Source organism: Sylvia atricapilla, chromosome 1 (assembly GCF_009819655.1).
Source record: "Sylvia atricapilla isolate bSylAtr1 chromosome 1, bSylAtr1.pri, whole genome shotgun sequence".
NCBI classification, from domain to species: Eukaryota; Metazoa; Chordata; class Aves; order Passeriformes; family Sylviidae; genus Sylvia; species Sylvia atricapilla.
In genome coordinates, this window is record NC_089140.1 from 21,693,108 (window position 1) to 21,711,872 (window position 18,765).

At 39.1% G+C, this 18,765-nt stretch overlaps 2 protein-coding genes across 8 annotated transcripts in view; one reads left to right on the forward strand and one right to left on the reverse strand.

Annotated features, from left to right (window-relative positions):
• Window positions 1-4,550, forward strand: part of ADAM22 (ADAM metallopeptidase domain 22) — a 128,758-nt gene extending 124,208 nt beyond the window's left edge. For all 7 annotated transcript variants that reach the window (XM_066316985.1, XM_066316993.1, XM_066317039.1 and 4 more), the window contains one exon: window positions 392-4,550. In XM_066316985.1, the coding sequence (XP_066173082.1) occupies window positions 392-412 (21 nt within the window). In that variant the 3' untranslated portion in view covers window positions 413-4,550. The remainder of the gene's footprint in view (window positions 1-391) is intronic.
• A 5,485-nt stretch (window positions 4,551-10,035) lies between these two features.
• Window positions 10,036-18,333, reverse strand: SRI (sorcin). The gene is made up of 8 exons (XM_066317049.1): window positions 18,069-18,333; window positions 17,291-17,374; window positions 14,083-14,152; window positions 13,369-13,412; window positions 12,164-12,311; window positions 11,896-12,009; window positions 11,421-11,479; window positions 10,036-10,738 (listed from the first exon to the last, which is right to left on the reverse strand). Exons 1-8 carry the CDS (start codon window positions 18,114-18,116, stop codon window positions 10,712-10,714), a joined length of 594 nt encoding a protein of 197 aa, XP_066173146.1. The 5' UTR covers window positions 18,117-18,333; the 3' UTR covers window positions 10,036-10,711.
• Between the last annotated feature and the right edge of the window lie 432 nt (window positions 18,334-18,765).

Consider the following 18,765-nt stretch of genomic DNA (forward strand, 5'->3'; position numbering starts at 1 on the left):
GGCAGCAGCAAAAACCCATAGCAGAAAGTCATGCTGCTCTGAGCAGAGTTAGGCAGATGAAAATGGGAAATTATCACTACACTAATATTAGTGTAACTCCTAGGTAAAAGGTGTCTAATACAAGTTTGATGCTACACTGACATTTCTCCTTCAAAAAGAAAACTGAACTCCCAGCCATGGGCATTTACTATGCTGACTGCAAGTCATGCTGAAATGCTTAAGATTGTCTGCTCGCTTGGTGAACAGATACCCAGCAGAGGCTGGGAGGAGGTTTGGTCACCCAAGTGATGTAGGTGCAGTTCCCCAAACAAGCTCCTTGCAACTGTTTGGATGACAGCCTGTTTTACCTTGGTGTTCAATGTGTGTTTGTGTTCATTTTCCCCTTCTCCAGCTATGGGAGACATCCATCTAGCTGCACTGATTTCCTGGGGTCACATCAGAACTGTTTACTTTGGATTTTATAGAAACTCAGCATCACTGAGTCACTGCACATTCATCTGGTCTTCAGACAATTCGCAAGATCAACAGAGATGCCCATGATATCGCAGTGATAACCTCCTCTCATGTAGAAGGAATAAAACAGTCCATTTTTTTTTCCTTTCTTTTTTGTTGACTTGTATTTTATGGATTTGATGAACAGCCAAATCATAACAGAGAATAATTAGCCCAGATGTGACAAGGCTGTTCCGCATGGTGACCTAGAAGCCCAACTGCAGTCCATTTGCCAGTCCTGTGTAAGAGAGGTTTGTCTCTGGTTTATTGCAGTCCTGAGTCAGACCACAGTGAAACTGGGAATGTGCCTCACGGAGAGCCCAGCTGATGTAAACTTGTACGCTGTATGCATGAACCTTGTGTTCTTTACTTTCCACATGTAAGGGAAAAACAACATACTGTAGTAGAGATTAGCATGCAGGAGTAAGAAATATAGGATTTTTTTTTTGTGACAGGATTTCAGGCTTTGAAAGGCAACTATTTGACACAAATGGCAAACAAAGATTATATCTTTTTTTTTACCTTACATGTTTATAATCTCAGTATACAGATTGTATATATGTAAACATTCAATAATGTCAAAAATAGCTGTTATCCGTATGTGTATTTTGCCAAATGCCTAAAGAAACAGTCATGACTAACATCATCACACTTCAGATTTTCTAATATTATGAGCAGACATCCTTGGAAATACAGAAAGTACAGTACTGTAAAACTGTGTCTCTCAGAAACTGGTGTTTGACCAAAATCTATACAACTTTTTCAGCATCTTATACTGTCTTGACAATCTCAGTTGGACAGTAGACTGCAGAATCTAGTACAGCAGCACTTTGTCTTAAATCATCATAAGAGGAACCAGCCAAAATACTTTGTTTAGTAAGATAACCACAGTACCTTCTCACAGGTGTAATCAAGAATGATTCAGCAGACAACAGAGTCTTTAAGTCATGTGCAGCCCAAACTTACTGGACATTTGGGAATGCTTCTAAGTAGTCAATTCAGGATGTGGTGATGTGAAGTCTGTCTGTGAGAGCTGCTGTGTATTTTTGATAGAGCATTTCAGACACTGTTTTAGATGGTAAGGCATAGGCTTATGAGAAGCATAATGATTTCACTGCACTAGATAATAACAGTGCTGGGCAAGTGGCCAGTTTCATTGCTGTCTTTCAATTTTTATTCGTTACTGGAATCGCCTTTACCATGTGCTTGAATGCTATGCTTGCTGCCCCTGAAGCCCCCTTGACAATTTTTTTGGGCATTAAACTGAGAACAAGTGAATTTAGGTTAAAAAGAATGGGGTGGGAGGGAACAACCCTTTACCATTTTAATCTTGTATGTAAGTCAGTAGTTATATTTCCAACACCTCAGACTTCTAAAAGTTATTGTAAAGCAAATGCCTTCTGATTGGGAATTTTCCATTAGTAAGAAACTGGACCATATTAATCAGCTTATAATTCTCTGGTTTTCCAAAATTCACTAGTTCTTAGCTTCAGGTAGTACCATTGCAGAATAAAACACCCAACTGTGTGGTGCAGTTAAATACGCTACCCAACAGCTGTATGATTAATTAGATATTATTGTAATGGGAACATCTATGGTGTTTCTGAATCTTCTACCTCTTTCATGTATTTCCTTTAGTAAGTGAACCCAACACTTGCAGCCTTTTAATGTATTTTTTTAACTTTTATGTCTCTCAATAAAGTCAGATATATGTAAGATTAAATTAAGAAATGTTTAAAGATGTCGGCAGCTGTAAAATATGTAAGATTTTTTAGAAGCACTATATTTTATGATTAGGCTGTATGTTGGATTGTGACAAAATACTGGCTTTGGCAGTCAAATGATTTTCCTTCACAGTCAACAAGTTCTGGTAAGTATTTGGAAAAAGACAAATACAAGTGAGCACAGGTGGGTGCAGACTGACCATCTGGAATGAGACAGTCACTTTTAACTCCTTTAGGGAAAGATTCTGCATTTTTGTGAAAGATAAATGTATCAGTCAGCACTGAGGAATAGTTTTTGCAAAGATTTACTTTGAGTGTAGCTATCTGGATTTAAGATAGTTGGTAGCACATAGCTTATGAAATTAGGGTCTGAGCCATAACTTGAAATCAGTATGTCTGTTGTTGATTTCACTGGACTTTGAGCAGGACCCTGAAGAGGCTCACCCACATTAGGACAATATAACCTGATCGTTGCTGTAGTACTCTGTCACCTGGAAACTGGTTTTTCCTCCCATATTCATATCTTTAGTAACTCAGCTGGACTGATCATCATGTGCCTTTTATGGTGTTTTTTTGAATACAAACTGGCATGTAGTTTTGAATAATCCCATTAGGTTTCTTGCTTTATCCTATGTTTACCACTGCTTTCTCTTCCCTTTCCATTTTGCCTTACCAAGAAGCAGCAAGATTTGGCAGACAGAACTGGATATAACATACAGGCTCTTTCTGCTATGTTCATAGCTTCTTGTTTTGCAAACAAATGGCCCTCCTGACTGTATTTTCAATGTAGTATGTACTTCCTTCCTGTGTTAACGTCTTTTGTTTTGGTATAATTTATTTGTAGCATATGATGATACACTTATGTGTGTAGTGTACATTTAACAGTCACCTTCACATTTGGAGATACGTAGTGACTGGAAGTCTAGTTCTGAGCCCTAAGTCGTTGACTTTCACTTTGGTGGTCTAGTGAGAATATCACAGGACTTGTGTTTTTGCAAAATTCTCCTGCAGAGAACTTTGCATCAGGTTAATAACTTGGGAGACCTGAACTGGCTGTGTAAGCCTCCCAAGCCAGTAGAGGTTGGACAGAGAAGTTATTTGCTTACAAGCTGTCATTTCCTACTTTTAAAATGTAGTATGTCGGAAAGCTGCCAGATTAATAACCTTGAAGATTGCAAGTATTTTTGTCCACTGTAGTTAGTTGCACTGGCAATAGCAATATAAACTGCCGCATAATACCTCATCCAGTCTAAAATAGAGTACTTGTCACTAATATAGCTCAGTCATTTTGACTCATTGAGACTCGTGCTTTTATTTTAGTTTTATTTTAATAAATGAACTAGTTATAGCCAACTATGTAGAAGTGAGGAAGCTATCAGTTCTCAACTAGAAGTAATTGTTTATATGAGCATAAGATGGCAGGATGAGATATACTTAAGTTACCTTTATGTATTTCAATGTGGGAGAAGAATCTTGTGTAATTTATAATAAAATTAATATGACTAACTGATGGAGACTGGAAAATTGAGATTGTATCTAAAAATAATGCTGCACAATGATGCCACAATTTAACAGGTAAAGATTTACCTACTAATTCTGGATTTGTTGACTTAAGAACTTTAGTAATCTCAGGCAATATACCACAGATGGTTGTGTCTGATAATTTACATAGAGTTTTGTTATATTTAAGTAGATTCAAGAAGATGGTTAATTTTATACAGCCTATCTTTGCTTAAATTGTGAACTAAAGTCACAACTTGCCAGTCACCTGAAGTATGACTTGACTTTGAAGATGGCTTCTTCCAAATGATTTAAGAGTTCCTGATTGATGAGATGTTGAACCTGCTGAGCTCATGTGCTCATGAAAAGATTGTGATTGTGCTATTAAACAAGTGGACCTTTGAGGTATTGCCTGAATTAAAATCAGAAAGAAATTGTGTCAATAGTTAGTGTACTGAAATCCTCTTACTCAAATCCCTATTGCTGGTTTGGACTGATTGGTCTTGTCAATACTAATGCAACAACTCTTTTCAAAACCAGAGCTAAGAATGGGTATGTACACTATTATAGACATGTATATACTACAAATTCTGACCAAATTTGCTGTAACTTCACTGATGAATTGATTAATGGATATAATGTAATGTGAAAGAAGGATGAGACTCCATAATCCTAAAGGATACGCACTTCAGTTAACCCTTAGGAGTTGCAATGTCATCAAATCCCATATGAAGTTGTAAGCAAAATTATCACACTCCAGTGTAAAACTCAGCGAGTTCCTGTTCTCTTCCATCCCCTTTTCACTCCTACTGAAAAGCATTTTCATGAAACATTCATCCATAACAGCCTCTGTGAGTTGGCTGACGTCAGAAAGCTGCTAAATTGGTCACCTTTCCACACTATGGATAGGGTCTTTCCAATGCTGTTAATAATAGTAGGCTTAGATGAGGTATTAGGAAGAAATACTTTACTGTGAGGGTGTGGGACACTGGCACAGGTTGCCCAGAGAAGCTGTGGCTGCCCCCATCCATGCAAGTGTTCAAGGCCAGGCTGGATGGGGCTCTAAACGACCTGGTGTACTGTAAAGTCCTGCCCATGGTAGGGGGGTTGGAACGAGTTGATCTTTATGGTCTCTTCCAACCCAGACCATTTAATGATTCTGTGATCTTTTGCTTGCTCTATAATCCAGGTGGTGATGCCTCATGTCTCGTGTATTTTGTCCTGGTTTTGCCTGGGGATGAGTTAATTTTCTTCACAGTAGCTGGTGTGAGGCTGTGGTTTTGATTTGTGCTGAAAACAGTGTTGATAATGCAGGGAATTTTTTAGTTATTGCTGAGCAGTGCTTGCAATGAGCCAAGGCCTCTTCTGCTCTTCACATGCCCCACCTGCAATTGGTCCTGGGGTGCACAAGGAGTTGGGAGGGGACCCAGCCAGGACAGCAGACACAAGGGATGTCATAAACCATCAGAAACAATCCAGGGGGAAGGTTGGCAGTGAAGAACTGCAGTTCTGACTGGCTGAGTGCTGGTCTGTTGATGGTGAGCAATTGTTTTCATTTGCATCACTTGGCTTTTTTTGGGTTTTATTTCTCTCTGTTAATTCTCTTTTCATTATTTTTAATATCATTACTACAATAATTAATTTTAATTATTGAACTGTTCTTACACTTTTATGTGCATGAGTTTTCTCACTTTTACCTTTCCAATTCTCTTGCCCCATCCCACTGAGCAAGGGGGATGAGCTCAGTGGGGACTGAGCAAGCGGCTGTTTTGGGGCTTAGTTACTTGTGGTTAAATCAGAGTATTACTGATAAAACCACTTGGTGACTCAGGCTTCCTGTGTCTCTCACACCTTCTAGCATTGTTGAAGGTTCAGCCTTTTTAATCACCAAGTCTGTGAAAGTAGCAGTTGAGCTCTTTCCTGTTTCTCTTGCTCCAAGTCTGAAGATCATCTATTTCTTTCTCTGATAAGAGTAGACTGTTTGGACCACTGTTTTCAACCACAATATGATGTTATTTGCCTCATTTTTAAAGAGCTTGAGTATTTCGGTCTCCACTGAATACCAAGAATGGATGAGCTGATGACCCACTATTTGCATGGCTTCCAAATCATACGACATTTATCAGCAATATTGGATTCGACTTAGATCACATTTGATGTGCTCGGTTGGTTGGAGCATGGTGTCAATAACACCAAGGTCAAGGCTTCAATCACCCTATAGGCCATTTACTTAAGAGTTGATTATCCTTGTGGGACCCTTCCCCAGAATATTCTGTGATTCCTGAAGACAAATTCGAATAAACTGCAAAAATATTGTGGAGGTTTGTCATCCCATGACTGCACAGTGTAATGAGATTCCTTTGTGCACGTAACTTATCCTAATAAGGCACGAAAAAATGAAACAGTGAAACTAATTGTGTAAACACAGCTGCAATACAGACAGGACTCTCTTAAGTGTGATTGTGTCAGAAACAGGAAAGGAAGTAATAGTTTCTATCATCTATGCTAAAAATCTCCTCTAAAACAAGTATTTTCTAAGTCAGCCTGAAAACCATTTCTGGTGTCTCAAGTACGGATGCTGATGTAAGCTTTGGAAACAGCATCTTGTGAATCTGGCACATGATATCCACAGCAGTTTTTTGCAAGTATTAGGAGAAAAGCACTACAAGAGTCAACATTCCTATGTTATCTCAGCCAAGAAAGAAAAACAAGCAGTAAAAAATAAGTTCAGAACACAGATATTGCTCACACTTGAGACACTGTACCTGACTTCAATATTGGCTCACCTAGCCAGTTCTAGCTCTTTAAAATCCAATCTATAGCAGTTCCAAAATCACTTCAGCTAAACCAGCTTTAAAGTGTTTAAAAACTTCTGCTACTCAAAATGGGCCACAGCTGCCATATAACTCAGAATGAGATGAGGAAAATCTGGGAAAATAAGCACAGAGTAGTTAAAAAGAAACATATTCTCTAAGGGAGAAATAAAGGTGTCAACACAATTTTTAATTGCTAAAGTATCAAGCAACAAGCTTTTATTTTTCTGTTTCTATATTCCTCTGAATAAAAAAAATAAAGCTTTTGTTTAAAAAACTCAACATGAGGCCTTAAGACCTTATATATTCTAACTTTAGCATGGAGAGTCTATTTTTACAACCATATTAGAAATTCTGTATATAGGCCTGACTGACCTTTTAAGTAGAGTGGTGCAAGCAGCTAATCATGCAATAGTATAAGGCTCTGTAGAACACCAAATGCTGATTTAGTTTGATTATTGATACAAGAACTCCTGTGCACTGCCTGTGTAGACCCTGCATACTTTACACTTGGAAATACAGTCCAGAACATACTCAAACTGTGAATATATAACCTGAGTTTTCTTTTCTTAAGGATAAAAATATATTACAATAGGTAATGTTTTATATAGAATACAGTACTTATTTTTATTGTTGCATAAATGCAAAATATTTTTTTCAGAATAGCAATGCATTACAGAATTTTTAATCTGCTAGAGAAAACACTATTTACTGTATGACCAGTTCTTTCAGCAAAGCTTTTGGGGTGGCGTATACCAACTGGCTCTGCCAGCTTCATTTTGTGCTGATGTTTAACTTGGGCATTGCTGTAAAAATAAAAAGCTATTTTTTCACTCATACTAGCCATTATTGAGAGAGGCAGGGAGAATCGTGTTTCACCACTGTGGCTGGGCTAGTATTGGCAAAAACAATGATTTGCAACATCTCATTGTCTTTGCTAGTTAAAATCCTTTAAAAATCGTACCTGATGTAATAAAAGTAAGATTTTGACAAACATCAAAATGAAGCATTGCAGTTTACAACTTTCTAGCTTTGAGTGTGATATTTTTGTCATAAACATAACAGGCATTGGGCTGTTGAATGAACCTGGCTTTCATGTAGCTAAACAAAACGTTGCTTTTTATAAAATCAAATCATTGTAATTTGGGGTTCTAAATTCCTGCTCACTTTTAATAACAGCGTCACAGTATCCACTTCTACAAGAGTGTTTAATACAAATGCCTGTGGTTTTCAATGTTACTAACATATTGTAACATCAGTAAAGTGACTTTCAATGACAAAGAGTGTTGTGTGCATTTTGTTTTTCTAAGTCATTGTATTTTGCACTTTCTGTTTTATAGGTCTCTATAAAATAAAGGTGTTGCATACAGGAGAAAAGGCTAATAGTAGAATATAGATGCTATTTTTCAAATTCCAAGACTGGAAATGATCCCGTAAGCTTCTCAAATCTTTGTCTTAGAGGCCTACTGTTCTCAAAGCAAATCTAAAATTACTATCCCTTAGTTTGCATATTTGAGGGCAACCTAGGAAAAATACCTATTTGAAACTATGCCTGGTGGTTGGCTCCAAGGTAGAGAGCAATTACCCCACTTGGTGTCATCTAAGTATTTTTCCCAGTATGCCTTGTTAGAAAGAGAAATCATTAATTCTGACAATAACTGTTTCTCTAAAGCAGATAACTTGGATATTCAATCTGTCCACTGAATCTACTCTTAATAGGCAAGCAATTTTCACAAAGGTTTCAGGTGGCTTTTCTTTAGCTATGACAGAAAACTCTGTAGTAACTCTTTAGCATCTGTATGTATTAGCTTAGCTTTTCTCTAAACTTGAAAGATGATATATCTTATCAGTCCCTGTGAATATACTGGATTTTTGAAATGCTGATCTAAAACAAAGAGCTATTTTTTCTTGAGGAAGCCAGAATTTCCTGGTTTTCGAACAGTTTTGTTTCCAGCTTTCTCTGGTTTATGTTTACAAAACCACTGAAGAAACCCCTGTTGGTTCACTCTGTTTTCTTGCAGCATTTCACTGCCCAGTAGCTGGCTGGTGCCAAAACATCAACTCAGCCTGGGGAAATAAACTGAAATAAGACTTGAGTTTTGGGTCCTTGGAACTTGAGAGCTTTGGCCCACTTGATTCAACTGTCCTCGCTGAATTCCTTCCCAGCCTCTTGCCCACACACAGCCACTCACTGTGATTGCAGAGTGAGAGACTGAGAAGACCCTGATGCTCTGTAAACACTGCCCATCAACAGATGAAATACTGCTGTTTATTGATGCTGATTTGTTACAAATCTGAACCTTTGGACTGCTATAAAGCAAATCAATTCTATCCCAGCAAAGCCACTACAAGACCAGAAACACAACTAAACAGAAGTAAAGATGTGTGGGTAATGAACATTTTGGTAAAGATCTCTTACTATTCTTAGGGTAAAATTAAGTGTAAGGATGAGCACTGCAAGAAGAGTCTTTTTTTCACACTCTTACTAACCTCATCAGCTGTCCAAGTTTTGAACTGCAGCAGAACTGATGCTGGATGCTACACTCAGACAAACCTCTATGGATTTTGGTCATTCCATTAGAAATAGTTTTGCTAGTATTCCATCTGTTTCCCAACTTTATGTACAACAGGACAATGTACTATCAGAATGTGGATGTATAATGCTGTCTATGCCTTTGAAATTCATTACAAAAGTAGAAAGAGAACTAGCTTCTGAAATGAAACTACAAACAATATCCAAAGGGTTCTAAATTTAAGCAGTAAGTACAAGTTGCTTCTTTAGGGGAGAGCAGTCAGCTTTGAATTTACAGCCCAGGAACTAAAGACCTGCATTTAAGGGACAAAGCAAGGTATAATATAGTATATCTTTGAGTGAGATTCCTGCTCTGAGGAGCTCATTTTTCCAATTATGTATATACGTGTGTCTATATATATGCACATATATATAGTTCTGCTTTCATTCCTTAATGAAAAGGTTACTCCCCAAAATTGTCATAAACCACTTATTTAAGAAATACACTTCTTTTAACATTCTTCTGCCATTGTATTCACAAGCAGCAAAACAACATATATCACTCCTTGGTGGCAGGCAGAAGTGATCAAAATTAGCAAAAGTTTCATTAACTTATTTCATTGGAAAGAAGTTTGTACGTTCCCTCTTTCCATAAGAGTGTCCATCTTCCCCTCAAAAATCCCTACAACAAAAGCAACAAGAAAACCCTCACCAAACAAAAATGCCCCTTTTTTCCCCTGAAGAGCCTCAGGCAAGTAAGCCTTGCCTGTCTGTATCTGCTTTCATTGGTAACTACTGCTGTGATCTGAAAGAGCAACCTGGCAAGAATTTTTTCCAAGTGGGTTTTGGCCCTTGTGTGTAAGTTGGCATATTGAGGCATGAAGGCCACTTGCTAGGGGTTAAAGTGGAGGAGACAGGAACATTCATTTACATGAACTGGTCTGTCTGTCTGCCTGTGAAGGGACAGTTGATGCACAAACTGACACAGAACAGCTTTTGTATGTTTAAAAGCATTTTATGTAGTGACACAAACAAAGCAAAAATCTTACAGGAACAAAGCCCCCTCTACCAGAGCACAAGGGTAGAAGAGTTCTCTGCTATGTTTTATTGCATCCCTGCTTACAAGAAGTTCTAGCAGGCAGTCTTATATGTCACATGCTTTATCTTCAAAAGAGCTGACAAAGTAAGCAACCAAAACTTACTGATGTTCTAACAGACCAGTGCAAAATGACCATTCCAAAAGCCCTTTCCGTTTGTACATCTGTCTTACCTTGCCAAAGACAAGAAAATATGTATCCTCTTAGGTCATGTGTTAACAGTTTAAGTCAGAAAAAGGTAAGTTGCACTCCAGAAACTGACTTTAGTGAATCATGGGAAAAAAGTAGACAGGCGACAGAAAATCTTACCATTTGTGTGATCTGAGTTATAGATATGAATTCCAAGTTTATGAAAATAAAAAGCATCTTTAATAATCACAGACTGGATGTTAAAGACAACAGTACATAAGTAGTTTATATTCATTATCAAGACTAAAAAAATGTGTGTAAAGTGATACCTTCATAAAATATGCGATTTCCAATATAGAGATACACAATCATTGGAGGACTTGGCAAGCAAAACACAGACTGGAATGTTAAATCATGATCATCCACAGCTTGCTTCCTTTTGACTTAGATGCTCATAACACACTGTATGAACTGAAAAGAAAATAACCACTTATTAGATGAATGGCAGAGAACAAGTTTTTACTGTTTCTCCTACAGTACTCATGGTCACTATGCTTTTCTGAAGAAATTCAGCCCACAAACAGTAGTTTTAAAATACATATAAAAATAAGCAAATTAGTTAATTAAAGCAAAGCATCTCCTTAATGATAACAACAAAAATAAAAACTAGCACACATGGTCCTCCCCCCCGCTCCAAAAAAACCCCAAACCCCAAAACACCCAAATCCAGGGTGACTTGAATCTAGTGTTCTCTTTTTGCTGCACAGATGTGGCTAGGAAGCCAAGACCCACAAGCCTGACTGAGTGTGATTCATGTCTGTTCCCACCAGACCATCACTAAGCTTTCCCAGGAAAAATGTCTACAAAGCTTTAAAACAGAAAATTAAAAAAAAGTCACATAAAATGATGCTAGCAAGTAATGTAACTTCTTAAGATCTTCTTGAACCACACTGGTTAGAAGTTCAGAAAAAAGTACATAAGATTTTATAGAACTCTGTAAAATACATCAAACTTTCCTGAGACAATACTCAACGAGCCCTGGAACTTCTTGGTTCTCATTGTATGTGTAGGGAAAATAGGCACACTCAAATCATGTCTTAAGTTTTTCTTTTGTTTTACCCTAGAATTTTAAGATTCCTTAAAATTTGCTTACATCATCATAGTGGAAGTTCACAAAACCCTGCTGAGTTGCATCCCTTCTTCTAAAGCATTCTGCAAAAATTCATCAAGAAAACAGAAACCAGGTAAGAAGAATTACAAATAAACAAATTTTTTAAAGTCACATTAAGGAGAACATGACCAAGAACACTGCAATTCATTCCACAACATAACCTCCCATTCTAAATTTTTGTATTTATTGTATGCAACCCTTTATGTTCTATTAATAAACAAAGTTTCCCAATTTTGCTAGCATAACTCTTCCAGTCTCTGGAGTAAACCCTGCATTAGTACAAAGTAATTTTTTATGGGAATTTAAAAAATCCTGATCTTGTAATTGTTTCCAGACAATTGATAGAAACCTCTTTAGTAGTATGCAAGTTGAACCTTGAGATAAGTGGTTTTATCAGGTTTTATTAAATAAAAATATATGATGGGGATGACAGCAACGAGGCTATAATCCAGCATACCAGTGAGAGCTCGGAGTTTCACACAGCAGGCAATGTAATCATCAAATGCAATCTTTCCTTGAGTGCTGTATCGCTTTGTGATTGCCGTCACAGCCTGGGGGCTCAGTCTAAATCCTATTTGGAAATAAAATGTCTTATTTTGAAAAAGCAGGTAAGTTAACAGAATCCAACATGTTTTCATTGAAAGTATCATGAGTTAGTTACTGCAGGATGATAACTGGGAAATGGCGTAAGTCAGTGTCAGATACAAGAACATTTCACAACTTACCCATAGTCATCAAGGCTTTCTCCAGTTCCTGACGATCCACTGTGCCACTTCCATCACTGTCAAAACTTACAAAGTGTTGCTTCCAGCCATTGACCACAGCCCAGAGTTCTTTAAATTCATTAAATCCCAGTGTGCCAGACATATCTCTCTGATTTCAAAGCTAAGAAAAACATTTCTTAACTAAACAAAACCATCAACAAAAAGTGACAAAAGAAACAAACCAACAAAAAAGACATCTCTCTGTAGTTAAAAACTTTTGCTTGAAGGCCGAATTAATACAACTTTACTATTAATAATTTATCTTGTAGAGAACTAACTAAAGCATCCCCCAGCTCAGATGGAGGTAATACTACCCAAAACCTAAGGCCAGAGAACCTCAGAGCACCTGCTCTCCCCACTTCTTCCCTGTGAAACCTGCTAAAGCCATTTTCTTGTTGTGAATTCTACTTTAGTTGACACGCTTCTCTTCTACCTGCTGCTACATAATTGTAAACAATTAAATACACAGCTGAAATAAAAACAGATGCCAAAAAAAAAATTGCTATAGTATCAGTTCTCTTATATTCTAAGTGATTTGTTCAAGATGAACTAAGAGCCCTTCTAGTTTAATTTCTGCTTTTTTCTTTTAAGCAGCAAAACTTTTTCAATTTAATTTTTGGCTAAAAAACCTCCAAAGATTCCAACTTTACACAGTATATCTAAGTCTTCCACAGGTGTTACTGCTGAATGCCAAATACCATTCCATTAGATACTCAAACCTGATTCATTAATGGAGCAGGATTTTAAGAGGACTTAAATTGTATTCAGGCTCTACTAGAAATGCTTAAAATTCATTAGGAAAGACAAGAAACTGGAAAGTTGTCCTATTTGAAAAGCATAGTAAGTGATTTGCACAATACTTTATTTTGGGCCACCAGACCTGACCCTTCATACATTCAATAGAGAAAGATTTCCCCAGGCTTAGAGGGATACCACTTGCTGTAAAATGACTGGTCACTGAAAGCCTCATTTACTTAATATTTCTTCATTTAAATTTCAGTTAAATTTAGTGAGAATGGAGTTTTGTAGATTCCCAATCACAACAACCGTAGGACTTACCAAGTAAAGGCTGAAGGGAAACTACAAAGCACTTCCCAAAGGTTTTGGCATTCTCTCATCTTTGCTTACATAATGCAAAAATATTTACATTTCCTACTAAAGGATACATCCAGCATTGAGATCATAAGTCTGCAAGTCTCCAAGTTGAAAGCTGTTAAAATTACAAAAAGGAAAAAGAAATTCTGTTAAGAGCATAATCTTCGGTTTTATCTAAACATAAAAATTCAGCTTTATTATAAATTTAAATTATATACTAATTATATATGATAATGTATAATGCAATTGGTTCCTCTACATACAGCCGTATCATATTTTTGATCCAAGTAAGTGCCATTATTCGTTAGAAAAACTGACAGTAGACAATTTGGAGGCAATTCAAGTTGTATTTAAAATTAACTTGCTCTTATCTTAATCCACAGTAGTTTTGGGTTTCAAAGTGGTCATTTACATTCCCCCCCAGTAGACACCACTTAAGCAAGACAGTATCACTCAGGGAAGCTGTAAACTGAATAGGAGGCATTCCAGCAAAGGAGTCAGATTTTGGTCAATATCAAAGCTCAGTTCAAACCAAAGCAAAGCATCTTTGTAAAAACTGTCCATTACAAAATGAACCACTTCAACTCCACAGCCCAGCAGAGTGGGGAACTAAGGAGGCTGAGAAGGCAAGTCCTTGGTGCACAGAACTGAATACAGAGAATCCATTTGCCATGCAAAGAAAAAAAACCAGCTCTGCAGAAGGCACAACTACAGGTGTTTTCTAGTAATGGCAAGAAGAATTAGTGTGCTTTAGATTTGCTTGCTTATTTAAATCATTAACTTACGTTTATATGCTCCTGCAATCCCTGACTGGGTGAGACATCTCTGTAGCTCATCAGCATCTATTTGTCCATCCTTTCGATAACAGAAGATGTATCAGCTATTAATACCCTCTCCCAGGCTGCTTATTCCCAGCACCCACTCCCTCTCCAGTGGCATTCAGTTAGTTATCCTTCTCAAGATATCCTCATAACTCACAAATATAAAAATTCTTGGGTTGTAAAAAAATATTAAGTTGCTAGCCCAACAAGCAAATGTAGAAAGCAAGGAACTTTGAAAGAAAAAAAAACCACACTCAGAAAAGACACCTATCTACATGGCTTGGAAAGATGCCTCACTTCCAACATATCCTGCTCAGGGCCAAGTGGAGAAAACAACTGCCAATTCATGGAAAGCAATGAGCTGCCAGAAGTGGAGGTGGAATTCTAAGTTTTATTCCTCACATCCCAAACATGAAGTTTGGTTCACACAGAGTTTAATTTAACCTCAGTTCAGGAATGGAACATTATGTCTGTAGACATAAAAAATGATGACACTTCTGTAAAGCATTAGAAGATGAAAAGCCAAGTCGGAGGAGGTTAAGGCTGGGTATCAGGAAAAGGATTTTTGCCCAGAGAGTGGTGGAGCACTGGAATGGGCTTCCCAGGGAAGTGATCACAGCACCAAGCCTGACAGAGTTCAAGAAGTATTTGGACAACACACTTGGGCACATGGTGTGACTCTTTGGGGTGTCTTTAGCAGGGCCAGAAGTTGGACTCAATGATCCTTGTGGGTCCCTTCCAACTCAGCATATTCTATGATTGTGCTTGCTACAGCATTTTCCTAATGTTTTTATCCCACTTTTGAAAGCTCTTTTTTTTTCAAGAACAGAGATATGCTACTGAATGATATGGCGGGAACAGCACAGCCTGGTAACTTTCAGAAATGAAGTATCATTGTTTATAAGAGAAATAGTAGTTCTATGTTAGGTGATATTTGACAAGGTCTGAAAAAGAAGGCAACAATGTTTTGATTCTATGTAAAGTTAATGGCAGCTAAATTCAAAATTGCTATCTACTCCATCAGTCTAATTATACAGATGTATTTAATACTTTATATTGAAAAAAGTAAGGGAAAAAGGGGGGAAAAAGGGATTTGAAATATCCATTAATATCAAGTAACTAATCTCTTCAAAGGCTTTGTACCTTCTGAAATAAAGACAGGAACTGCATAACTTTAAAACAGAGATATTTTAGATAGAAAAGCATGACTGTAATAGAAATTAACAATACTAAAAAGATAGGTTTTTTTTGGGTTTTTTTTTTGGTAGATCATAAACAGGTTAAACTAGACAACGCAAATGGGCTTTACAAACAGGCTAAAAAATACATTATTACTTCCTACAAAGACAGACTCAATTGAATAAAGATTTGAAACAATACTTCTGACTTTCTTCTGTAAACAAAGGAAACTAATTCATCAATTCAAAGACAAGATCCCTGTTGTAAACTATTTTATAGAAAGCTCAGACAATATTACATATTCATAAAAACAACACGGAGAGTAGCAAACTATAACCAAAATATACTAATTCTACATTAAGTACATATGGATAACTGAGATGTGGGTTTTTACAGAGTTGCATGGATGGCCATAAAAGCAACTGGTAATTTATATTTCACTGTCTCCTTACAGGGTTTTTACTTCAGCACTGCCACTAGTACCAAAACCAGACACCTCAGATTCCAAGGATAACTTCAAAAGCTACTGAGTTCATTTCAGTAAGGAATGATTTCTACAAATAGAAAGAATTTCAGAGTATTAACTTAAGTATTCTTAAGTGCTAACTTGATCATACCCATGAACTCACTAGTTTCCCAGCTTCCAGTATCCATGCCTCACTTGAGAAACTTTGGCATGGTCTATGTTTTGCTAAGAATCAGCTCCTGCCACTTCTTGTCCACAGTGCCATATCCTGTTTGCTGCTACCTCCCTTTCTCTTTACAATAGGAGCTTATTCATTTTTCCAGTGTCAGTTACTGGCTCCGCTGCTGATTCCTGCCTGGCACACATCCAGGTGGCACCTGCACACAGAGACATCTCAGCTGGCAGACAAACTGTCAGCACATTCAGCACAACTCAGCTCTGGGCTCCACCTTCTCAGAAAGGCCTCACTACACAGAGGTCATTCCAGTGCTCTCCTTTACTACAAAAGCACACCATCTAATAATTTTCATAAGCAGTCAGAAGGAAGATGCATTAGACTGCAAGATGCATTATTAATTCAAAAGAGTAACACAGAGAACAAAATTAATCCAAATTATAGTGGGAATCTAAACATCAGCTAATACTGCTGAAGTGAAATTCTCATGTTGTGGGTGTATCTGCCTGAGGATAACATTTCCAAGATCAGAGTTTTAGATCTGCACACACCCTACAAGTGTGCAATAAATACCTGTAATATGGCCAACGAACACTGACCTTCAGCACAATAAACCTAACTTAGTTGCTCCTAAACTCTGTGATACAGTTCAAACAGCACTTATTTCTAGTAACATCCATGATCACACAAAAAGAATATATGCCACAAAAATACAGGAAAGAAATTTAAAAGGCAGTGCAGAATGACAGAGAAGGGAAAAAAAGTTGTGAATGCCTTTCCTCTAGAAGAATAATTATTCTATGTTACCAGTAAGCCTAGATGTTGGCACAACCCCATGACTGCTTTTCCATTTGTGAGTCTATTAAGATCACATAATGACTCTTTCCTATTAGCATTTCCTGCTCTTAGCCAGGCCATCCCCACAGCCCACGCTTTCAACTGTTTTTTCTGTTCTTCCTCTTAAACCAGGCAGCATTCACCAGCCCAGAGCTGAGTCACAGTTCAGTTACAAAACTTCATGCATCTATACATCCCCTGTATATACCTATACAGGAAATAGAGGCATGCATGCCTATGTTTGTGTATGTATGTATGCATTGACACATACAATATAGAAACTAACAGCATTATTCAAACTGTATAGTTCCTGTATGTATACAGCTATAACATAGACCAAAACAGCTATATATAGCAAATAGGCCAAGTAAAACAATTATGGATTTGCTTTTTTTTTTAAAACTAGAAACATCAGGTTTTCTCACTGCAAATACTAGGCATTCCTCCTTTCAAAGGTACAGAGTATTCCCTGGGATAAAAAAATCCAAGAAGGAAATAACATTTTATAAGTTTACCTGCCCTCCTACTGCAGCAAAATAACCATACAAAGGATCCTGAGCTTGTCCCGGAAATGCTGGTCCTCCTGGAGCTCCTCCATACTTTGGAAAGCAAAAAGAAAATTAATTTAAAATCAATGATTCAGTTAAGGATCTGTACTTATAAACTTACATTTTTATGTTCATGCCATGTCAAAAAGAAAATCAAACCAACCGAAAACAAAAACTCCTCATGAAAAAATTCCCCAAACCAACTCTCAGTACTGATATATTGATGTACTGCAAGCCGATCAGTTCTGATAAACTCATTTCAGTACCGATACACTACTGTATTGCAAGCAGATCAGTGTAAAACCTTGCAGAGGAGCAATCGACTATCTAGACACCGCCTGGTCTATTACGCCCAGGTTTCATTTTATTCTACCCCTAGCAGAAAACGGCGTGCTGAAGAAGGCACCAAGGCACGGCAAAATTTTTTTTTTTCACTTCAGAAAAGTTGAGCAAAACAGATGTCTAGGGCAAATACATGTTAGAATATATCTCAAGTGTGACAATCCTTAAATAAAACTGATTCTTAAGGGAAAATCATGGAATGACACCCTCAGCAGTGACTCTCGCCCCCGGCAGCAGCTGCGGGGAATGTGCCTCCTCCCTTCCTTCTCCCTCCGGCAGCCCCGAGCCGGTGCCTGCGGCCCCTCCCGGCGGGATCGGCGGCCGGGCACACCCCGCCTCAGCCGGCTCCCGCCGCTCCCCCGGGCCGCCGGCCTCGTCCCCCGCGGGCCCCAGCCCCGCTCACCCCGCCCTGGTAGAAGCCGCCGGGCGCCGGCTGCCCGGGGTACGCCATCTTCGCCTGGCACCGGCTCCGGCTGTCCTGCCGCGCCCGGGACCAACCACCCGGACACGGAGCGAGGGCGGCGACTTCCAGCCCCGGCCTTCCCGGAGCCCGCGTCCCGTCACCGCCCGGGCGGGGCAAGCGGCGACCTTCCGACACCAGGGCAGCGGGCGGTGCCGGGCGGTGATGTCGGGAGCTGAGGAACCACCCGCTCCGATCTCCTCCCCTCCTCGCTCCCCCTCCGGCACAGTGGTACAGGCCCGCGGCCCGGCGGCGGCGTTTTCCGGCGCAGGCGGTGCTGCCCCGGGCCCGCCCGTACCGCGGGGCGGGACGTGGCTCTGGCAGCGCGGGGGGCCGGCGGCGGCGGGCTCACCTCGCCCGTGGGCTCACCTCGCCGGTGGGCTCGGCCAGCAGCTGTCAGACACCCGCGGGAGGCAGCGCCCGTGGACGGAACCGCTCTGCTGAGGAGGAGGAGGCGGCTGCGCCCCTGAGGCAGCGGGCAGCGGAGGTGGAGCAGGTCCCCGGCGCATCCCGGGACTGCCATTCCCGGGAAAGCGGTGTTCTGTGGCGGCTGTGACCCACTAAGGCGACAGGAAGCTCTAGGCATGTACACCGGTGAAACGGCCGAGATGATGTCAGATTATTTCAGAATCACCTACTC

Excerpts from the sequence above, each read along its gene's own strand:
- SRI (XM_066317049.1), bottom strand. The coding sequence starts at position 18,116 with ATGGCGTACCCCGGGCAGCCGGCGCCCGGCGGCTTCTACCAGGGCGGG. Across the intron at positions 14,153-17,290 it reads TTGCTGCAGTAGGAGGGCAG|GATGGACAAATAGATGCTGA; the intron begins GTAAACTTATAA and ends TGTTATCGAAAG. Across the intron at positions 11,480-11,895 it reads GAAACTCCGAGCTCTCACTG|AATGCTTTAGAAGAAGGGAT; the intron begins GTATGCTGGATT and ends GAATTTTTGCAG.